Source organism: Solea solea, chromosome 13 (assembly GCF_958295425.1).
Source record: "Solea solea chromosome 13, fSolSol10.1, whole genome shotgun sequence".
In the NCBI taxonomy this organism is placed as follows: domain Eukaryota; kingdom Metazoa; phylum Chordata; class Actinopteri; order Pleuronectiformes; family Soleidae; genus Solea; species Solea solea.
Genome location: NC_081146.1, coordinates 914669 through 937691, shown reverse-complemented (window position 1 = coordinate 937691; position 23023 = coordinate 914669). Strand labels below are relative to the sequence as shown.

At 39.4% G+C, this 23023-nt stretch overlaps 2 protein-coding genes across 2 annotated transcripts; one reads left to right on the top strand and one right to left on the bottom strand.

The window, feature by feature from the left end:
* Positions 1-577: 577 nt before the first annotated feature.
* On the bottom strand, positions 578-17653 carry plekhf2 (pleckstrin homology domain containing, family F (with FYVE domain) member 2). The gene is made up of 2 exons (XM_058647835.1): positions 17489-17653; positions 578-5830 (listed from the first exon to the last, which is right to left on the bottom strand). The coding sequence occupies exon 2, from the start codon at positions 5817-5819 to the stop codon at positions 5088-5090; it is 732 nt and encodes a 243-aa protein (XP_058503818.1). The 5' UTR covers positions 5820-5830; positions 17489-17653; the 3' UTR covers positions 578-5087.
* Positions 17620-21443, top strand: LOC131471267 (beta-3 adrenergic receptor). Its single transcript, XM_058647740.1, is given in 4 exon segments — positions 17620-17662; positions 18705-18783; positions 18785-19158; positions 19161-21443. Coding segments are annotated over 4 exon segments (1002 nt in total). The 3' UTR covers positions 19667-21443.
* The last annotated feature ends 1580 nt before the right edge of the window (positions 21444-23023 follow it).

Below are 23023 nucleotides of genomic sequence, written 5' to 3'. Positions count from 1 at the left end.
CTCGTAAATTAAGACTTTATTCTTTAAGTCTGTGAATTTGTTTTCTCAATGTGGCCTTAATACTCCATCGTATTATTTACTCACATTTAATTGTAAAATAATTTACTACAACCAAATGAGTGAAAAATGCGTCTGTGTGATAATCATCTTCATAGATTGTGTTATATAAATGTTTAAAACGCTATTCTTTCTACTTCTTCTACCAAATCTAATATGCTATTAGTACTACTACAGCAGTTATTACTTGTTCCCATAGTACTAGTATTAGTTAATACTAGTAGTAGTTGTTGAGCTGCTCTCAGTGAAATGTTGGCTGAAAACAGGAGATTTGCGTCATCTTAAGTCTACGATGTTTTTGCAGATATTTATGTTCATCAGATTCAATCAGAATATAAACACTTTAAACATCAAGATAAAAGATTTTACTATGCCGAGCTTTACTTTTAAATGCTACGCTTTTATTTTGAAAGACTAACCTGCACGTGCAGCGCCTTGACTGAAACTGATCACATGACTTCCCCCCCCCCCCCCCCCCCACACACACACACACACACTAAAGAAAACAGAAGACCACTCATGATTTTTCAGAAATACATTATTTTTATCTATAATATAAACAAAGATTTGTGAATTAGTAAAAAATCAGTTTGGTTATTTTTCTGATTCAAGCCCTTTTTCTTTTTTAGAAAAAAATAGATTTAAAAAGATGAAAAAAAAAAAATCCACCAAAAAAGCTCAGATCTGCTGCTTCAGCTGCTGCTTGGCTCCTCCTCCTCACAGATCGATCGATCAAATCGCAGGTTATTTTTTTTCCTCCACTCATTTGCTTTTTTTCCACAGCTTGAATGTAATCAAAAGCAAAACAAAAAAACAACAACCGCAAAATATATGTGACATGTGACCACGGGCGGAGCCTAATGACTTGATGGCGCCACACCAGGTCAACATGGAGTTTAAAAAACAAGCTTGCAAAACTCTCTGAGTTTAGAATTCCTAGAGGTCCTCGTTATGGTGGGTTTTTTTTTTAACGTGTGGAAGCATCAGATGAAGGCTTGGGGAGGGAGGGAGATTTAAAAAATAAGTGCGTAGTGTTTTATTTTGATGGTTTGCCTGGAAAACAAGAAGTTCCTGTAATTTCCAGGTACATTTTCCAATCTATTTACTAACGTACATGTTTGACATTAAGAGCAAAGATTAAAGTCAAAATTTGAGAGTAAAGTCAGAATTCTGAGATTAAAATCGGAATTCTGAGATTAGAGTCAAGAATTCTGAGATTAAAGTCATTAAATGACTTTTTTCAAACTTTTCTGATTTTATTTAAATTGAGTATTTTCCTTGTGAAAAGTACTTTATTTCTTGTGACTATTTTTATTTTGTTGTTCTGTATTCAGAGATCCTTTTTTTTCTAAAAAAGTATCCGTTTAAAACCATAATCATGGCGCCCCCTACTGACAACAGGAAATAACAGCTTTTAATGGTCTCGGCCATAAGTTATTTGAATTTTGTTCCATCGACTTCAAACTTTCGAAAATAGTCTGATCCGATGTTGAGATTTGAGTGACAGGAGGAAGAGGAGGAGCCAAACACGGCGTCATTTCATACAAGGACGATCAAAATAAAATCAAATAAAACAAAAAAACCCACGACAAATCTGTACAAATGTACAAAAAACTAAAATCAACAAGCATTAAAATTAATGTCAAAACAAAAGTGGCTGTGAATTCAATCAAAGAATTCGTAAAGCGTCGAAGACACTTCGGCCACAGTTTAGTATAAAGGTCACATGACTGTAAGTGGTCACATGACCTTTTCTCAGGTTTCTTTATATTGCAGTCGCCTCCATTTTCCCTTTCTTCTTCCTGTTCTGCCGTCGCTCGTCGCCACTGTCTCGCCAAAAAAACCTGTTGACTAATGCTAAACCACGCCCACACCAAAAAATAAGGTAATGTACGATAAAAACATTCTCCTCAATGAGTCAGAATTTAACGTGAAAAAAGCAACATTTGTTAGATTGTGGGACTGATCGCATTTATGACGGCGCCTTTCCTGTTGCATTTTGGGACATTTGGACGGCCACACACACACACACACGTAGTTTCATGTAAACTATGGAGGGAAAAATAAAAAGGGAGGTTAGCAAACATCGCACATAACTGCGATCTGAGAGAGAATTGATCATGTTTTCTGTTTGGAGCTAAAAGTTGATCTATAATTTATTCACAATGTTTTGGGGGCGTGGCATTTTTTTTACTTAAGGCACTTAAGGATTTGCAGGTCCCTGTGTCGTCACGTCACAGCAAAAAAAAAAATGACGTTGAAATATGAGTCATGAAACCACGTTTTTAACATCATATGAAACAAAAAAAAATGAAAAACCTCAAATGAGCAACAGAGAAGGAAACTCAAGTTCTTCCATTTCCTGCTCACATGACCTCTGACACTCAGTCACATGATCAGTTACAGACTGTGCTGAAATACAGAGGGAAAATAAATGTTCCAGAGGTCACCTGACCGGGAGGGTGCAGCATTGACCTTTGACCTCAGCACAGAGATGATGTTTGAAAACAAACAGAAAGCAGGTCTGAAGTACGGCTGCTACGATCAACTTATTGATTATTAATCAATCACCAAATTATCTGCAATTATTGATAATTTTTTAAATAATGATTTTTCATGTGAATATTTTCTGGTTTCTTTGCTCCATAAAACAAAGAGATCATTAGAACAGAGTAATTTTTAGTTTGAGAACGTCATCATTTCCAGAGTTTGACAAACACTGATCAACATTTTTCCACATTTTATGGAGCAAACAAGAAAAATAATGGACAGATTAATCAATAATGTATAATAATAGTTAGTTGCAGCCCGAGACTGAACATTTTACTGCTTCACTGTTTGTTAGCACATGTTACTGATGAGTGAAACAAAGAAACATAATCATCTATTGTTCACTCAGTATGTTTGCAGTCACAGTTTAGTCAGACTAACATGTTTACATGTCATTGTTGTCTTAGTCTGATTAAGACTAGCTCTATTTTATTCAGACTAACACGCTTACGTGACAATTTCTTAGTATGACTAAGACTAACTATTTTAGTCAGACTAACACGTTTACATGACATTATTGTCTTAGTCTGACTAAGACTAGCTCTATTTTAGTCGGACTAACACATTTACGTGACATTATTGTCATAGTCTAAGACTAGCTCGACTTTAGTTGGACTAAGGTGTTTACCTGACATCATTGTCTTAGTCCGACTAAAATCTGACTTTTAACATGAATGTAAACACACCGAGTGATGGTGTTAGCATGTAAGCCACTGGGTTAATAGACAGCAATGTGTGTCAGGAAACAAATAGTATCATGACGACGGAAAACTCAAGGGCTGCAGGAAACGCTGGACTCTGTATTAACGTCTGCTGCATTCAAGAGTTTCCTAAAACGGACAAGGAGAGAGACAACGCATTCCAGTTGTAATGGGAAGTCGGAATTTCTGAGTTAAAGAACTCGTAAAGTCAGAGCGAAGTTAATTGCACTTTGTGTGGCGTTAACTACTGTTTGACAGTAAATCAGTCGTACACGTGGAACCGTTTAATTTTCATACACGAACATGTTGCTACGTTAGTTTGCAAAAGAAAAAAAAAAACTGGTACTGCTAACAACGGCTAGCACATGATATGTTTGAGGCCATGGGTTTTTAAAGCTGGAACACGGTCAAGTTGGACGTGACATAACTCCGAGAAACCGTAACCCGGACGCAACATAACTCGGGCATGACGTTACGTAACTCGGACGTGACGTAACTCCGACATGACGTAACTCCGACGTGACGTAACACCCAATTCTGACTTCTGATGTGGAAGACACTTAAAACACAGTGTAAGATCAGGGTTGTTATCACATTTCTGCAATAAAAAGCTCCCTTATAATTCGGAGCTAGCCCTGCTCCTCCTGGTCTCATAAGTTACTTAATGGTCACAATCAATTTTGTTGTGCACTGTCGACCACTAGTGGGGTTCAAGTGTACTGCAGCCTTTAGCCCCGTGTGTGTGTGTGTGTGAGACATTACTGATGATCTTCTGTGTTTTTCTCATGAAGGTGCGACGTGACCGCGGGTTTTTGAGGTGGTGGCTTAGAAACAGACAAGAATTATTACATTTTATTATTGTAGTTTTGTATTATTATTATTTTTATATCTTCATTTTGTTCAGATTAAAAAAGGGATTAGGGCTGTATTAATCAATTATTAAACTAACCGTCAACGATTCCAATCGTCGATGAGTCAGTTTGAGTGTTTATGTTGGTAATTAATACAGGTTTGTGTGATTTTTCAGCTTCTTAAATGTGAATTTTTCTGGTTTCTTTGCTCCATAAAACACAGAAATCCACATTTATCCACATTTTCTGACATATTTTATGGATCAAACAACTCATCGCCGGATGAATCGGTGATGAAAATAATCAACAGTCGCAGATCTTTACATACAAGCGAGAAAACGCGGCTGTTAAGGTGTTCTCCCGCGTTTTCCAACAAGGTTCGGGGCAGACGCACTTACGTCGACCGTACATCAATGTTGCGTGAGAACATTTGCGTTCTCGTCTTCCGTGTCTGCAACGCCGAACGCCAACAACAGTGTCTGCATTCAATTCTTTGCATCAGGTACGTAGAAAACGCGAGTTTGCGCGAGCAGAGCATAACTCTCTGCAGACACGGAGTGCGGGAAAGTGCGGATAAAGAGGACAGATAGGTCAAAAGTTAGAGGGCAGACGTTTGATTTCCCTGCAGAAACAACACTCTGACATGTTGTGTAGTTCATGGACAGAAAATGAAAAACAAAAGCGAATCTGTGCGGGGGGGGGGGGGAGTTTCTCATGAGCACCATCATGTTGTGTAGTGATGAACTGCAGCCTTCACAGTTCTGCTGGTTTTAATCGATCGCCTGCTGGAATCACAGGAATTAGAGGAAATTAAAAAAGAGTTTGGTTTGCAGACGAGACTCCGCCTCTGATGATGAATAATTAATGCTCGGAGGAGGATCCGCGTCACGGCAGATCCAGCAGAGTCTTTTTTTTTTATTTGCTCTCCTCAGTCACTGCTGTCGTCTTCGTCCTCGTCGTCCGACAGGTTGCTGTTGAACTTTGACCGGCCGATGGAGTCCGAGCGCGCCGCCAGACTCCCCGACGTCAGCTGGAGGTAGCAGTACTCGCAGACTCGCACGGGTTTGGACGACTGGCTGGGCAGCAGGTACTTCTTCTCCGAACACGGCCCACAAACCACATAGCCGCATTTCCTGCAGTGATGGCGGCGGCTGACGGGTGTGAACTTCACCTTCTGGCACCGCATGCACACCGTGGCCTCGGAGTCGGGCACCCACACGGCAGCGTGCTCACCTGTGGGAGCTTTGCCGCTTTTCTGCAGCAAGTCCGACACACACTTCCCGATGTGGTTCATCCACTCCGACTTCTCAGTGGCGGTGGCGGCGTAGACGGCAAAGGACTTGGTGGGCGTCTTGATGAGCCAGCCGTTGCGCAGGTCGCCCTCGTCGGGTACCGTGTCAATGGTGACGCTCTCCAGCGGGATGATGTGCTGCTTGTTGTACTTCTTCTTCTGGATGACGATGTTGCCGTAGACCAGGATGTCGTTGAACAGGAAGAACTGCCGCGCCTTGGGCTTTTTGCGGCAGAGTTTGGTGAGGACGCCCTCGCCGATCAGGACGCGGCCTGGGATGGCCAGCGGTTGGCCGGCAGCACCAAAGCAGCCTTCCACCACCGCGATCCGCTTGGAGTTAGCCTCACTGTTCGCAAGCCGGTCCACCATCTTCACCTCGCCTGGAAGAAGAACAAAGACGCAGAAGTTAAACTCAAACTTTCAAACCAAGGAGGAATAAATCAGTGCGGAGACGACCACTCCCATAACTTCTGGACTTGTGTCCCCTTTACCCTTTTTGAGTTCCCAAGTCTCAATGAGTGGTCGGACCGGGTGACAGAAATGACAGAAAGTAGAAAATATTCACATTTAAGAAGCTGAAATATGACAAAGTAGAAAATATTCACATTTAGTTAGCTGAAAAATGACAGAAAGTAGAAAATATTCACATTTAAGAAGTTGAAAATTGACAGAAAGTAGAAAATATTTACATTTAAGAAGCTGAAAAATATCATAAAGTAGAAAATATTCACATGTAAGAAGCTGAAAATTGACAGAAAGTAGAAAATATTCACATTTAAGAAGCTGGAAATTGACAGAAAGTAGAAAATATTCACATTTAAGAAGCTGAAAAATGACAGAAAGTAGAAAATATTCACATTAAAGAAGTTGAAAATTGACAGAAAGTAGAAAATATTTACATTTAAGAAGCTGAAAAATATCATAAAGTAGAAAATATTCACATGTAAGAAGCTGAAAATTGACAGAAAGTAGAAAATATTCACATTTAAGAAGCTGGAAATTGACAGAAAGTAGAAAATATTCACATTTAAGAAGCTGAAAAATGACAGAAAGTAGAAAATATTCACATTTAAGAAGTTGAAAATTGACAGAAAGTAGAAAATATTCACATTTAAGAAGCTGAAAAATATCAGCTTCAGAAAGTAGAAAATATTCACATTTAAGAAGCTGAAAAATGACAGAAAGTAGAAAATATTCACATTTAAGAAGCTGAAAATTGACAGAAAGTAGAAAATATTCACATTTAAGAAGCTGAAAAATGTCAGAAAGTAGAAAATATTCACATTTAAGAAGCTGAAAAATGACAGAAAGTAGAAAATATTCACATTTAAGAAGTTGAAAATTGACAGAAAGTAGAAAATATTCACATTTAAGAAGCTGAAAAATATCATAAAGTAGAAAATATTCACATGTAAGAAGCTGAAAATTGACAGAAAGTAGAAAATATTCACATTTAAGAAGCTGGAAATTGACAGAAAGTAGAAAATATTCACATTTAAGAAGCTGAAAATGACAGAAAGTAGAAAATATTCACATTTAAGAAGCTGAAAATTGACAAAGTAGAAAATGTTCACATTTAAGAAGCTGAGAAATCACAGAGAGTAGAAAATATTCACATTTAAGAAGCTGAAAAATGACAAAGTAGAAAATATTCACATTTAAGAAGGTGAAAAATGACAGAAAGTAGAAAATATTCACATTTAAGAAGCTGAAAAATAACAGAAACTAAACTTTATTCAAGTTTACTACAGAGATGAAGACACTGAACGAGATTCTGCTTGTACACAGAGGTTCTGTTTGGTCCAGGTGACTTAGGTTACAGGAACAGCAGAGGCTTTATATGGAGTCAATGATTTATTTATTAGGAACCGTGTCTCTCAGTTTACAAGGTTCAGAATGGTACAGAAGGACAGAATCACAGCAAGACTGTAGCTTCCTGCAACTTGAGTTTTCTGATGTTTTCTTTGAGTTTGTGAAGCTTTTAGTTTCAATTCAATTCAATTACAACTGAAAGCTCTGCAAACCTAAAGCTTTTAGTTTAAATCAGTGCTGTGTCAATATCAATAAAACCATAATAACCAACAGGGACACGAGAAAACAAACAGATTTTAACCACTTCGTACAAGACTCACCAACTAAAGAACATGTTCACGTCTTTTATCTCACTGTGAGACAGACCTTTCCAACAGGAAACTGAAGCATAGTTGTTGATCCACTGCTGCCTCATCACTAAATTCAAATGTCTTCTTTTGTAAAATTCTGCTTTTAAAATATTTAATTTAGACTTACGTCAGTGACACAAAGTGACCACACGAGGCAACAGAGGACTACAACAACTACACCACCAACTAGACGTTTATTCACCTGCACCTTGATAAAACCATGACCATATACATTAGAAATGTGTGCGACTGTTGTGTAGCAGCAGTTGTGTGTTGGTTTTTACTGGTTTAATCTGTAACTGGTGCAGGTTTCGACAGATTAAAAGGTGTGAACCAGGACGTGTCACTAACTGATGAATCAACAACATGCTGCAGCACGCAGTCACTGAGACAGAGTCTTCATGTCCTCTCATGCTCCACCATTATTATTATTACTAGAATCATAATCCATAAATCTCACGTTTGTTTCCTCTGAATAATCTGATTGTGCCCACTGAAATAATCTGATTTGTACTAAAATAACTTAATTAGATAAACTCAAATAATCTGATTAAAACTAGGGATACCGGCATTAATATCGGTATCGGCCGGAGTTCGTCCTTTTTTAACATATCGGCATCGGTCCGATGAGTAAAACTGCGCTGATTTTAACAACCGATGTTTATACCCGTCTAGTTGCCGTTTGTGTGTGTGTGTCGGGAGGGGGAGGCAATGCGGCATTTGTTTGTGTCAGTGACGCAAGCGCAGCACAGGACTGTGGTGTGTTCAACTGAAGAGGAGAGAAAATGTCAGCGGTGTGGGTGTTTTTTCATCGTGTCGATAGTAGATAACAGGGACATCCCGATACAACTTTTTCACTTCTGCAGCCTTGAGTATTGGCCGATACGAATATCGATCCGATATGATATCAGCACAAATCATACATACTTTAATGACTTATTTTGTAGTGTGGAATGTTAGAATAGGCTTGATCAAATGATATTTCTTAAAGGCATATATTACATATATTAACTTGTTTTCATGGTCACATATATGTTAGTTATGGAGGTCTACTTACATATATTAACTTGTTTTCATGGTCACGTATATGTTAGTTATGGAGGTCTACTTACATATATTAACTTGTTTTCACGGTCACACATATATGTTAGTTATGGAGGTCTACGTACATATATTAACTTGTTTTCATGGTCACGTATATGTTAGTTATGGAGGTCTACTTACATATATTAACTTGTTTTCATGGTCACATATATGTTAGTTATGGAGGTCTACTTACATATATTAACTTGTTTTCATGGTCACATATATGTTAGTTATGGAGGTCTACTTACATATATTAACTTGTTTTCATGGTCACATATATGTTAGTTATGGAGGTCTACTTACATATATTAACTTGTTTTCATGGTCACGTATATGTTAGTTATGGAGGTCTACTTACATATATTAACTTGTTTTCACGGTCACATATATGTTAGTTATGGAGGTCTACTTACATATATTAACTTGTCTTCACGGTCACGTATATGTTAGTTATGGAGGTCTACTTACATATATTAACTTGTTTTCATGGTCACGTATATGTTAGTTATGGAGGTCTACTTACATATATTAACTTGTTTTCATGGTCACGTATATGTTAGTTATGGAGGTCTACTTACATATATTAACTTGTTTTCATGGTCACATATATGTTAGTTATGGAGGTCTACTTACATATATTAACTTGTCTTCATGGTCACGTATATGTTAGTTATGGAGGTCTACTTACATACATTAACTTGTTTTCATGGTCACGTATATGTTAGTTATGGAGGTCTACTTACATATATTAACTTGTTTTCATGGTCACGTATATGTTAGTTATGGAGGTCTACTTACATATATTAACTTGTTTTCATGGTCACATATATGTTAGTTATGGAGGTCTACTTACATATATTAACTTGTTTTCATGGTCACGTATATGTTAGTTATGGAGGTCTACTTACATATATTAACTTGTTTTCATGGTCACATATATGTTAGTTATGGAGGTCTACTTACATATATTAACTTGTTTTCACGGTCACGTATATGTTAGTTATGGAGGTCTACTTACATATATTAACTTGTTTTCACGGTCACACATATATGTTAGTTATGGAGGTCTACTTACATATATTAACTTGTTTTCATGGTCACGTATATGTTAGTTATGGAGGTCTACTTACATATATTAACTTGTTTTCATGGTCACATATATGTTAGTTATGGAGGTCTACTTACATATATTAACTTGTTTTCATGGTCACATATATGTTAGTTATGGAGGTCTACTTACATATATTAACTTGTTTTCATGGTCACATATATGTTAGTTATGGAGGTCTACTTACATATATTAACTTGTTTTCATGGTCACGTATATGTTAGTTATGGAGGTCTACTTACATATATTAACTTGTTTTCACGGTCACATATATGTTAGTTATGGAGGTCTACTTACATATATTAACTTGTCTTCATGGTCACGTATATGTTAGTTATGGAGGTCTACTTACATATATTAACTTGTTTTCATGGTCACATATATGTTAGTTATGGAGGTCTACTTACATATATTAACTTGTTTTCACGGTCACGTATATGTTAGTTATGGAGGTCTACTTACATATATTAACTTGTTTTCATGGTCACATATATGTTAGTTATGGAGGTCTACTTACATATATTAACTTGTTTTCATGGTCACGTATATGTTAGTTATGGAGGTCTACTTACATATATTAACTTGTTTTCACGGTCACGTATATGTGAGTTATGGAGGTCTACTTACATATATTAACTTGTTTTCATGGTCACATATATGTTAGTTATGGAGGTCTACTTACATATATTAACTTGTTTTCACGGTCACGTATATGTTAGTTATGGAGGTCTACTTACATATATTAACTTGTTTTCACGGTCACGTATATGTTAGTTATGGAGGTCTACTTACATATATTAACTTGTTTTCACGGTCACGTATATGTGAGTTATGGAGGTCTTCTTACATATATTAACTTGTTTTCACGGTCACATATATGTTAGTTATGGAGGTCTACTTACATATATTAACTTGTTTTCACGGTCACATATATGTTAGTTATGGAGGTCTACTTACATATATTAACTTGTTTTCACGGTCACGTATATGTTAGTTATGGAGGTCGACTTACATATATTAACTTGTTTTCATGGTCACGTATATGTTAGTTATGGAGGTCTACTTACATACAGTATATTAACTTGTTTTCACGGTCACGTATATGTTAGTTATGGAGGTCTACTTACATATATTACCTTGTTTTCACGGTCACGTATATGTTAGTTATGGAGGTCTACTTACATATATTAACTTGTTTTCACGGTCACGTATATGTGAGTTATGGAGGTCTACTTAAATATATTAACTTGTTTTCACGGTCACGTATATGTTAGTTATGGAGGTCTACTTACATATATTAACTTGTTTTCACGGTCACGTATATGTGAGTTATGGAGGTCTACTTACATATATTAACTTGTTTTCATGGTCACATATATGTTAGTTATGGAGGTCTACTTACATATATTAACTTGTTTTCATGGTCACGTATATGTTAGTTATGAGGTCTACTTACATATATTAACTTGTTTTCATGGTCACATATATGTTAGTTATGGAGGTCTACTTACATATATTAACTTGTTTTCATGGTCACATATATGTTAGTTATGGAGGTCTACTTACATATATTAACTTGTTTTCATGGTCACATATATGTTAGTTATGGAGGTCTACTTACATATATTAACTTGTTTTCATGGTCACGTATATGTTAGTTATGGAGGTCTACTTACATATATTAACTTGTTTTCATGGTCACGTATATGTGAGTTACGGAGGTCTACTTACATATATTAACTTGTTTTCATGGTCACATATATGTTAGTTATGGAGGTCTACTTACATATATTAACTTGTTTTCATGGTCACGTATATGTTAGTTATGGAGGTCTACTTACATATATTAACTTGTTTTCACGGTCACGTATATGTGAGTTATGGAGGTCTTCTTACATATATTAACTTGTTTTCATGGTCACGTATATGTTAGTTATGGAGGTCTTCTTACATATATTAACTTGTTTTCACGGTCACGTATATGTGAGTTATGGAGGTCTTCTTACATATATTAACTTGTTTTCATGGTCACGTATATGTTAGTTATGGAGGTCTTCTTACATATATTAACTTGTTTTCATGGTCATATATATGTTAGTTATGGAGGTCTACTTACATATATTAACTTGTTTTCATGGTCACATATATGTTAGTTATGGAGGTCTACTTACATATATTAACTTGTTTTCACGGTCACGTATATGTGAGTTATGGAGGTCTTCTTACATATATTAACTTGTTTTCATGGTCACGTATATGTTAGTTATGGAGGTCTTCTTACATATATTAACTTGTTTTCATGGTCATATATATGTGAGTTATGGAGGTCTACTTACATATATTAACTTGTTTTCATGGTCACATATATGTTAGTTATGGAGGTCTACTTACATATATTAACCTCTTTTCATGGTCACATATATGTTAGTTATGGAGGTCTACTTACATATATTAACTTGTTTTCATGGTCACATATATGTTAGTTATGGAGGTCTACTTACATATATTAACTTGTTTTCACGGTCACGTATATGTGAGTTATGGAGGTCTACTTAAATATATTAACTTGTTTTCACGGTCACGTATATGTTAGTTATGGAGGTCTACTTACATATATTAACTTGTTTTCACGGTCACGTATATGTGAGTTATGGAGGTCTACTTACATATATTAACTTGTTTTCATGGTCACATATATGTTAGTTATGGAGGTCTACTTACATATATTAACTTGTTTTCATGGTCACGTATATGTTAGTTATGAGGTCTACTTACATATATTAACTTGTTTTCATGGTCACATATATGTTAGTTATGGAGGTCTACTTACATATATTAACTTGTTTTCATGGTCACATATATGTTAGTTATGGAGGTCTACTTACATATATTAACTTGTTTTCATGGTCACATATATGTTAGTTATGGAGGTCTACTTACATATATTAACTTGTTTTCATGGTCACGTATATGTTAGTTATGGAGGTCTACTTACATATATTAACTTGTTTTCATGGTCACGTATATGTGAGTTACGGAGGTCTACTTACATATATTAACTTGTTTTCATGGTCACATATATGTTAGTTATGGAGGTCTACTTACATATATTAACTTGTTTTCATGGTCACGTATATGTTAGTTATGGAGGTCTACTTACATATATTAACTTGTTTTCACGGTCACGTATATGTGAGTTATGGAGGTCTTCTTACATATATTAACTTGTTTTCATGGTCACGTATATGTTAGTTATGGAGGTCTTCTTACATATATTAACTTGTTTTCACGGTCACGTATATGTGAGTTATGGAGGTCTTCTTACATATATTAACTTGTTTTCATGGTCACGTATATGTTAGTTATGGAGGTCTTCTTACATATATTAACTTGTTTTCATGGTCATATATATGTTAGTTATGGAGGTCTACTTACATATATTAACTTGTTTTCATGGTCACATATATGTTAGTTATGGAGGTCTACTTACATATATTAACTTGTTTTCACGGTCACGTATATGTGAGTTATGGAGGTCTTCTTACATATATTAACTTGTTTTCATGGTCACGTATATGTTAGTTATGGAGGTCTTCTTACATATATTAACTTGTTTTCATGGTCATATATATGTGAGTTATGGAGGTCTACTTACATATATTAACTTGTTTTCATGGTCACATATATGTTAGTTATGGAGGTCTACTTACATATATTAACCTCTTTTCATGGTCACATATATGTTAGTTATGGAGGTCTACTTACATATATTAACTTGTTTTCATGGTCACATATATGTTAGTTATGGAGGTCTACTTACATATATTAACTTGTTTTCATGGTCACATATATGTTAGTTATGGAGGTCTACTTACATATATTAACTTGTTTTCATGGTCACATATATGTTAGTTATGGAGGTCTACTTACATATATTAACTTGTTTTCATGGTCACATATATGTTAGTTATGGAGGTCTACTTACATATATTAACTTGTTTTCATGGTTAAAAACCTCCTAGTCGCTGCAAACGAGCCGATCAAAATATCTCCTCACTGACGCTCTTGTCAGCCGCACTGTTACAGACCAAAACCACACCCCCAGAACGTGGACTGTGTTGTGATTGGCTAGCCAACGAGAGCTTTCCCACTGTCCTGTGATTGGCCAGGTACCTGGAAGTGACGTAATAGATAGGCCAGCTCTCAGATACACAGCTCCCCCTCTGGCACGGTGGATGCTCTGCATCTCAGCAGCTACAACGAGAGTAGTTCTTCTTCTCCTGCGGTTGAATGTACGCAACTGGATGTGCCCGGACTAGTGCCCGCACCAGGAGGCGCTACGGTGGTGAGAGGAGTGGTGAGGATTTCTGATGACGACATCAAATTAAGGAAGTGCCGATCCGCTTCGCAGAGCCCAGGAAAACAATACAACACCTTTTTCTCAGCAGTGGCTGAACTGTTTGTTCTGAAACTTTAGGGTTTCATAAACGAGGTAATGACGCAGATACACACACACAAACGCAGCGTTAATTGGAGCTTCCGGTCTATGTCACCTTTTAACAGAGAACAACAGTATGAGAAAAACTGACCAATTTATTATTAACCAATGGTTACATCAATTTCAACCTTCAACTTAAGAATATTGGATTTTTTGCCATGTTAATTTCATACAGTCTATGGTTAATTTCATCAGGAGGAAAGTACCAAGTGCTAATGGGGGTGTTTTCAGAGCAGCCGTGTTTCACAGGTAACAGCGTGTCTTCAGAGAACACCCCCTTGTTTTCACTATTTTGGATTATCCCAACCCACACAGGGTGAGTGACTCGTCCCGCAGGTAAACGCGGCTGTTGAAAGTCGACAGGTGGCGCTGGTTTGTTATAGCAGTTCGTCTCAGGATGAGCTAGCATGGTGCTAATGGCTAGCTCACTGTGCGGCTTCGTAGCCTCTGATTTCAGAGGTTAAAGAAAAATGTTTAACAGAATTGGCATATTTCATGTTTTAGTCTAATAATCATTGATTCGTTTTATAACTGCAGACGCACTCGCCCGCAACAGCGGCAGCGATCTGTTTGTGTCTCAGCTGTGAAGCTGGGCTCGTGTGTTCAGTGTCTCTGTGTGAGGACATGAGACAAATCATCTAAATATTCCTCAACAGTTGATATTGCGCAGATGCACGAGATGCAAAATGCTTTCAGAGCCGTCAGTACGCCCCCCCCCCCCGGGAATTTTGAGTGGAAATTTCAGGGCTTCAGCCGACAATTAATTTCTTAGGTTGATTACAGCCCTAGTATTTATAGTATATTTTACAGTATATTGTCACTCTCAAACTTAGGAATTTTCTAACTAGATCAAACCTTTAATTTAGAAAATTATTAAGAAAATTATAGGTCGATTCATTTTTATAGAACTACAGCTAAGTACAGCTAAACTACATGACTGAGGAGCATTTAATCTGTTTACCTGCAAACACCTCAACAAGCTGCTCTTCTTTCTCTGTGTGTTAATCTGCTCCCATTTATACACAGAGACAGGCTGGATTATCATGTGCTGGGTGTTGGACGACACAGGAAGTTAACAGCACACATCCTGAGGGCAGAAGGTGGAGGAGGGACTGACCAAAGCGAGCCCCGCCCCCTCATCAGCTCTGGCACAACAAGTTTTGCAAAAGAGGAAGACGACGAGTTAAAAACAGCTGATCAGTTTCTTCATCCTCCTCTGACGCAAACCCACTTCGCTCAGAATTCACCCTCTTTCACATTTTAAATTAGGGTCTGAAACGATCCATTAATCTGTGGGATTATTTACTTGATTCATCGAGGAGTTGAAAATGTTGACTGTCAATAAAACTGAAGTGATAATTCAAGCTTCTTTTTCTTGTATGAGGAACTGACACTTTGTCATGAGCGCCCCCGACTGTCGAGACACGGAGACACTATCTCAATGAAAACAAGGCTGAACTTGTGTTGTAAAAATCTGCATCACATGTTCACGTCTTCATCTCACTGTTAGACTTTTCCAACAGGAAACTGAAGTTTGTAAACCACTCACAGACTTTGGTGTGGGAGAGTGAGTGGTTTACAAACTTTAATTCCTGTTGTTAAAGTCTTTATCACAGTGAGATAAAGACGTGGACATGTTCTTAAGACATCGTAGACTTGTTTCTGGTTTCACATACACTGTGGCAGTACCTCATGTGACCACACTCCCGTGAAAAGCAACAACGTAAACATGGCTGTTGTTCTTCGCACTGAGGGCTTGGCATTCCTTTCCTTTCCTTACCTTACTAAGATGCATGCTACTGGGTCTAAAGGGATAATCCGTTTAAACTCAGCAGCAGGAGCAGACGACACGTGAGGGTTTCGCTTAAACAGAGAAGTCAAGACGAAGCAAAAGAGGATTTAGTGCCGAGTAAATCCCAACAACTACAGAGACGAGACAGGACGAGAGCAACACTTCCTCTTTCCTGTGGTGGACAGTTTCAACAGCAGCTACAGCTGACCACAGCTCACCTGTGTGTACCTCAAAACCTGTTACAGTTAAACATATACAGCCTAGAAGCACATCAGACCAAGAAAAGATCTAAATAATCTGTGCATATATATCTGTGGATATAAAGGTCATTTCTCTGGACTCAAAAAGTTTGAGAATGACAATACACTGTAAATACACTCTAGAATACACTGTGGATACACTCTAGAATACACTGTAAATACACTCTAGAATACACTGCAAATACACTCTAGAATACACTGTAAACACACTGTGGATACACGCTAGAATACACTGTAAATACGCTCTAGAATACACTGTAAATACGCTCTAGAATACACTGCGAATACGCTCTAGAATACACTGTAAATACGCTCTAGAATACACTGTAAATACACTCTAGAGTACACTGTGCATACACTGTAAATACACTCTAGTATACACTGTGCATACACTCTAGTATACACTGTGCATACACTCCAGAATACACTGTGCATACGCTCTAGAATAAACTGTGCTTACACTGTACACACACTCTAGAATACACTGTAAAATAAAATATAAATTAACTGTTAAAATATACACTAGCTACCTTTCATTTCAGATAAAACCTGCATTATTTCTTTACGTGCGTTACAAACAATCACATCGACTATAAATATGGTCAAATTCTGCTAGAACTGCAGGCAACTGTAAAACATGATGAGGTAGCACAGATTTAGTAGTAAATTTAAGTAGCATGTTTTGTCAGAACACCGGCTCTACTCCCAATCTTTGAAAAGAGCCGGATTTCCCGTCACTGCCGCGAACTCAACACGGCTCAATAAAGTTTCCCTTGATGGTGCGTTCAAGTGCTGGCAACACGGACTGGTGGTGACACGGACTGGGCGGCGTTAGCCGACTAGCACCGAAGTTAGCTCAAACACACACACACACGTCGTCAGTCGATACTAACACGGCTCTGCTGATGCTGTCGCTACACAAAGTGAACATTCGCGTGCCTGTTCTCACCGTTACTGATGTAAAAACTACAGCTTTAGCTGTGACGGGACTTTTCGCAGCGCCAACTTGAAACGGGTTCACGAATGTTAGCACGAATTAGGGGAAAAGTAGCAGCAACTCACGGAGCGAGTCCTCACACACACACGGAAAGAGAGGGGGAGTTTTAAATCGTTTAAATAACACACTACATACCGGACAGAGAGTTTCACTGTGACTTGGAGCTGAGTTGTAATCCGGACAGAGTTGTTTAAACGGCGGGTCCCGCTCGGAAAGTGTCCGCAGACAGCAGCTGGAAGTCCGCTGCTGCTCCCGGAATAAACAACATGGCAGCGGAGCTCCGCGCTGCGTTCAAGGCGACGCGGCACAGTTGGAAAACACAGCTCCATCCACAACAGTGTTTTATACTGTATTGTGTATTTTCTTGCCTATAATTGTTTTTATTGCATTTTAATTCATGCAAAATGTATTCTGATTACCAGTGGATTTTTGTTTTTGTGACTGTGTTTGTGAGCTTGAGTCAATTTCATGAAAACATTACACTTCATAACTCATAACAAGGCAATCAGAGATGGCAGGCTACAACAAGCATCTGTCAGCCTCTGTTGGTCATATTAGCAAGTGCGGAAACACAAACAGACAGACAGACACACAGAGCCGCTAAAAACAATACATTTAGTGAAGTGATAAATGGTCTGTATTTATATAGCGCTTTCCTTTTGATGACCACTCAAAGCTGTTTTACATCACAGTTTTGCCATTCACACCTACTTTCATACAGTGCATATGTGCAATGTAAAGAGGTTGAAAGAGGTCACTTTACCACTGACCTACCCTCGCCCCATGTTGTGTTTTCGCCCAATAAAAAAACATAAAGTTAGTGTCACTCATGGGAACCATTCACTCTCCCACACCAAAGTCCATAGAGAAAATCAGTGATTTTAGCTGGCGGGGACACAGGAGCTGCTGGTCCTCTGCTGCCTCGTGTGGTCACTTTGTGTCACTGAGGTCAATCTGAACAAAGGATTTCAAACACTGAAGTGACAAAAAAGGACATTTGAACTTTGTGATGGAGGCAGCAGTGGATGAACAACTCCTGTGTGTGATGTTAAAATCACTGATTTTCTCTCTGGGCTTTGGTGTGGGAGAGTGAGTGTGTGTGAGTGTGTGTGTGTGTGTGTGTGTGTGTGTGGGAGAGTGAGTGGTTTACAAAAGTCTGTCTCACAGTGACATAAAGACGTGATCATGTGACACATGAGAGACATAGATTTTATTACACAAGTTTTTTGTTCAGTGGTTAAAATCTGTTGGTTACTGATCATATGTCACAGCACAGACTAACTGACCTTTGACCTCTATGTTTGTGCCAGGTGATGAAGTGACTGATCATCATCGACGTCATGTTGAACAGAAGTGAGTCTCCGCTCTGCACCGTGTGTCCTCATGGTGTTCTTCATGGTGCTGCTGATCGTCGCCATCTTGTTGGGGAACTGTGACTCAGGCCGTGGTCGTGGTGAACAAACGCTTCCACAAGCCGCAGGGTCTCCTGAAGGCGTCGCTGGCCGTGGGGACGTTGGTGGTGCCGCTGTCCATCTACACCGAGGTCCACCACATGCTGACCGACTCCGCTCCAGACCGGACCTTGTACAACAACTGGCAGCTGCAGAGTTTCCACCCATGTGACATCATCGGCCCCGTCTTCACCGGATTCACCCTGGTCTCCATCACCACCATCTTCCTGCTGACGATGGAGCGCCGCGTCGCCGTGTTGAAGCCACTGCACAAAGACTCTGTGATCACTCGCAGGAGAACCACCGTCCTCCTCGTCCTCTCCTGGGTGGGGAGCTTCGTCTTGGCCATGGTGCCGAGTACAACTCCTGCAGCCGCATGTGTAACTGCGCCCTGGGCCAGTTCTCAGGTCAGACGTGGAACATCATGCTCCTGTTTCCAGCCTTCGACTTCATGCTGCTCAGCAGCATCTGTCCAGCCTCAGGCAGCACTCGAGGCGCAAAGACTTCTCTCCCGTTGCCGTCTTTGTGGTGGGGATCGTTTTGGGGAGCAGAGCCCCCCCAGACAGCCCACCGAGGAGGCACGGCCAGAGACCCACAACAGCCACCCCCACCGCCCCCCAGAAGCCGACCTCACGCCCTTCCAACCCAGGGAGGGACAGGCAGAGGCCCACGTAGGGCCCCCAGCCAAGGGGCCCCCCAGAGACGGAAGACAGGCAGACCCCCGATCCAGTCCATGGCAGATTCCCCAGGCAGAGGTGGGGCCAGAGGTCCAGGGCCTGCCACGCCCGACCCGCGGTGCCCCGGAGAGGGGTCCCTCAACATCCAGAAGCGCCTGCACCCACCAACGACCCCCGCCGGGTAAGCAGACTGCCGCCCACCACAGCACCTTCAGGGAGGTGCATCATGATGGGCCACAGCCGTTCCTCCTGGACACCCCCCAGACCAGATCCCCAATGTCCAGCGACAGGGGGTGAGCAGGAATCGGGCACTCAGGAGCGCACTCACGACCACCACTCCAGCCCACCGGTGAATGATTTGGTGGTGTGTTTGATGTGTGATATGGGGTATGTTGGTATCTACTGTGCATTTAAAATGGTGGGGGAAGATGTGTCACGGGCGCCCCACATCGGTGATGGTTTTGCTCATAAATGGAAGATCGGAGATTTTAATTTCTTTACAGAGTGTTTGTTCAATGTCTAGCCACAGACTGTCCAGTGGGTTGGGTTTAATCAATTTTTGGACATAGTGAAGCTTATTTGCAAGAAAGTAGTTTGGAAGTTCAGGACCACCATAGGCGTTTGCTTTTTGGAGTGTTTTTAAACTGATGCGTGCTGGTTTGGTTTTCCAGAGGAATTTTGTGGTAGCACAGTCTAATGATTTAAACTAGATTGGTGAAGGTTTAGTTGGGATCATTGAGAAGAGGTCATTGATTTTTGGTAAGATCATCATTTTTATGGTGGTAACTCTTCCCATAAGTGATATAGGTAAGGAATTCCATCGTAGGAGGTCATCCTCTATTGATTTAAGTACTGGAGTATAGTTTAATTGTGCTAGATCTGACAGCCTGGAGGAAATATTTACACCCAAATATCTAATGTTTCCAGATTTCAGAGGACAGGATGGTGATGATTTGAAGTCATGGTTGTCGAGTAATCTGATATGGCTGAAAATGTATTAAGAAGTGCAATAGTCTCGGAAAGAGAGCTTTGTGAGTTTTGGAGGAAAAGTAATACATCATCAGCATAGAGGCTTATTTTGTGATGTAGTTTTGTTGTTTGAATACCTGACAGAATATATGTGTGTGAATGAGAGGAACCCAAGTGGAACCATGAGGCTACAGGGAGTGGAGATAAAGAAGGTGGAGGATTTAAAGTATTTAGGGTCAACCGTCCAGAGCAGTGGAGATTGTGGAAAAGAGGTGAAGAAACGTGTTCAAGCTGGTTGGAATGGGTGGAGAAAAGTGTCAGGGGTAATGTGTGATAAAAGAGTATCAGCCAGAATGAAAGGAAAGATATACAAGACAGTGGTGAGACCAGCGATGATGTATGGTCTAGAGACAGTGGCACTGAGGAAAAGACAGGAAGCAGAGCTGGAGATGTTGAGGTTCTCTTTGGGAGTGACGAAGATGGATAGGATCAGGAATGAGTCAATCAGAGGAACAGCACATGTTAGATGTTTTGGAGATAAGGTCAGAGAGGCCAGAATGAGATGGTTTGGTCATGTACAGAGGAGGGATAGTGAGTATATTGGTAGAAGGTTGCTGGGGCTGGAACTGCCAGGCAGGAGGTCTAGAGGAAGACCAAAGAGAAGGTTTATGGATGTAGTGAAAGAGGACATGAAGTTAGTTGGTGTGAGAGAGGGGGATACAGAGAACAGGGTGAGATGGAGGAGGTTGATTCGCTGTGGCGACCCCTGAAGGGAGCAGCCGAAAGGAAAAGAAGAAGAAGAAGAAGAAGAAGATGCACATGATAATATGAAAATGAAAAGGGCTGTTCACGTATGAGAGCAGACTTTTCTGACATGAAAATGATTCAGCTTAAACTGTCTTCTGGACTTAAACAACATGTGAAACTCAGTGTGCTGACAAATATTACAGCAAAATCATTAACAATAATAAAATAACAAAAGCAAAGCAAAAAAATGTCAAAACTGTTTTTTTCAGTTTTAAGTGTAATAAAGCAATGTCATCAGATTATGCATCTGATTTTATCTCCTCTCCTTGTGGAACAATTTTTTCTTAGTTGTAAAGCATAAATGAACAAATAAAGTTTTTTAAATACAAATCTGTAGAAACAGTTTGTTTCAGACAAATGTCAGTAGAAGAGGAACATGTGTAAGATCCCTTACATTCACTACACAATATCCATTGTAAAGCAATCGCCAGACAGGACATTGTCAAACTCTTGACGAAACTCAAGGTATGAGCTGTAGGTGCATGGTAACTCAAGAACTGCTCCATATGAATGTGCTACAGGCCTTAAACCACTAAATCTATTAAAAGTGACTTGGATTGTGTCTGCGTCATTGTGTCAGCGTCCACTGTGCAAAAGTGTAAGAAGATCTCCAGTTTTCTTCGGTTGATGCTTCTCACATACCGTAGCAGGTGGTTAAGAGCTGTCTGCTCTTGTGGATATAGACCTTCAGTTGATGGCTTTATCATCTGGGCCTGTAGAACCTGATAATGTAATAACCCCGATAATGTAATAAAGTGCATTTCCCAATAATGTAATACAATTTTTACCAAGAATGTAATAAAGTATTACATTAACGGGAGGTTATTACATTATCAGGTTAGCCTTCATTTCGCAGGTCCTGATAATGTAAAAATTCCCCAATATTGTAATAATTTAACAGCAGACCACCCGTTACTTGGGTTCAAGTGGTGATACTGTGTAAGCAACGCAAGCTCGAGAGCTCTAGCACCACCAACAGGACAAAGTTGGACATACATGTATGTACATTAACTTTTGACTTGTTCATCCGTTTTTCACAAACGATGTATCACAGGAACCCTTGGGCCAAGCCGAGTTCAACGCACCCTTAATGTTTTTTTCGGCCATATTGGATTTTCTGCCATCTTTGATTTGATCCATAACCTTTCAAAGGCTTCTCTTGTCACCCATGTTGTGTAATCTTCTCAAAACATGGTTCAGATGATCTTCAGACCATGCCACACGAATGCATTCAACATCTTGAAATTCAAAGGCCAATCAAACATGACGTTGAGGTCACCAAACAGGAAGTAAGCCAATTTCTCTGCAACCCTTTAACATATTTAACCAAACTTGGTACATAGATTCATGACATCATCCTGGGGATACCACAAAAAATGGTGACCTTTGACCTCTGGGGGCGCTGTGTTTAAACTGTTTACTTAAAGGAGACATATTATACCCTATTTCCCCCATTAAAATAGTTCCCTGGTGTCCTAAGGAACATGTCTGTGACATGCTTTGGTCAAAATACCATAAGGATGAAGCATCATAGCAGTTCAATAACCCTGCTAAACCCGCCCCTTTCAGAATGCTCGTTTTTTGGGCATGGTCCCTTTATATGCAAATGAGACACAGGCAAACACACACCCACTTCTTCCAGGGGGTTTCTGATTTGTCCTTGTTACTGCACTCACTCACTCAGCTCCTGTTCCCTCTGCTCCATTCCTCTCCCCCTCCCTCCACTAGTTCTCTGACAATATCAACATGGCAGCATGCGCGGAAAA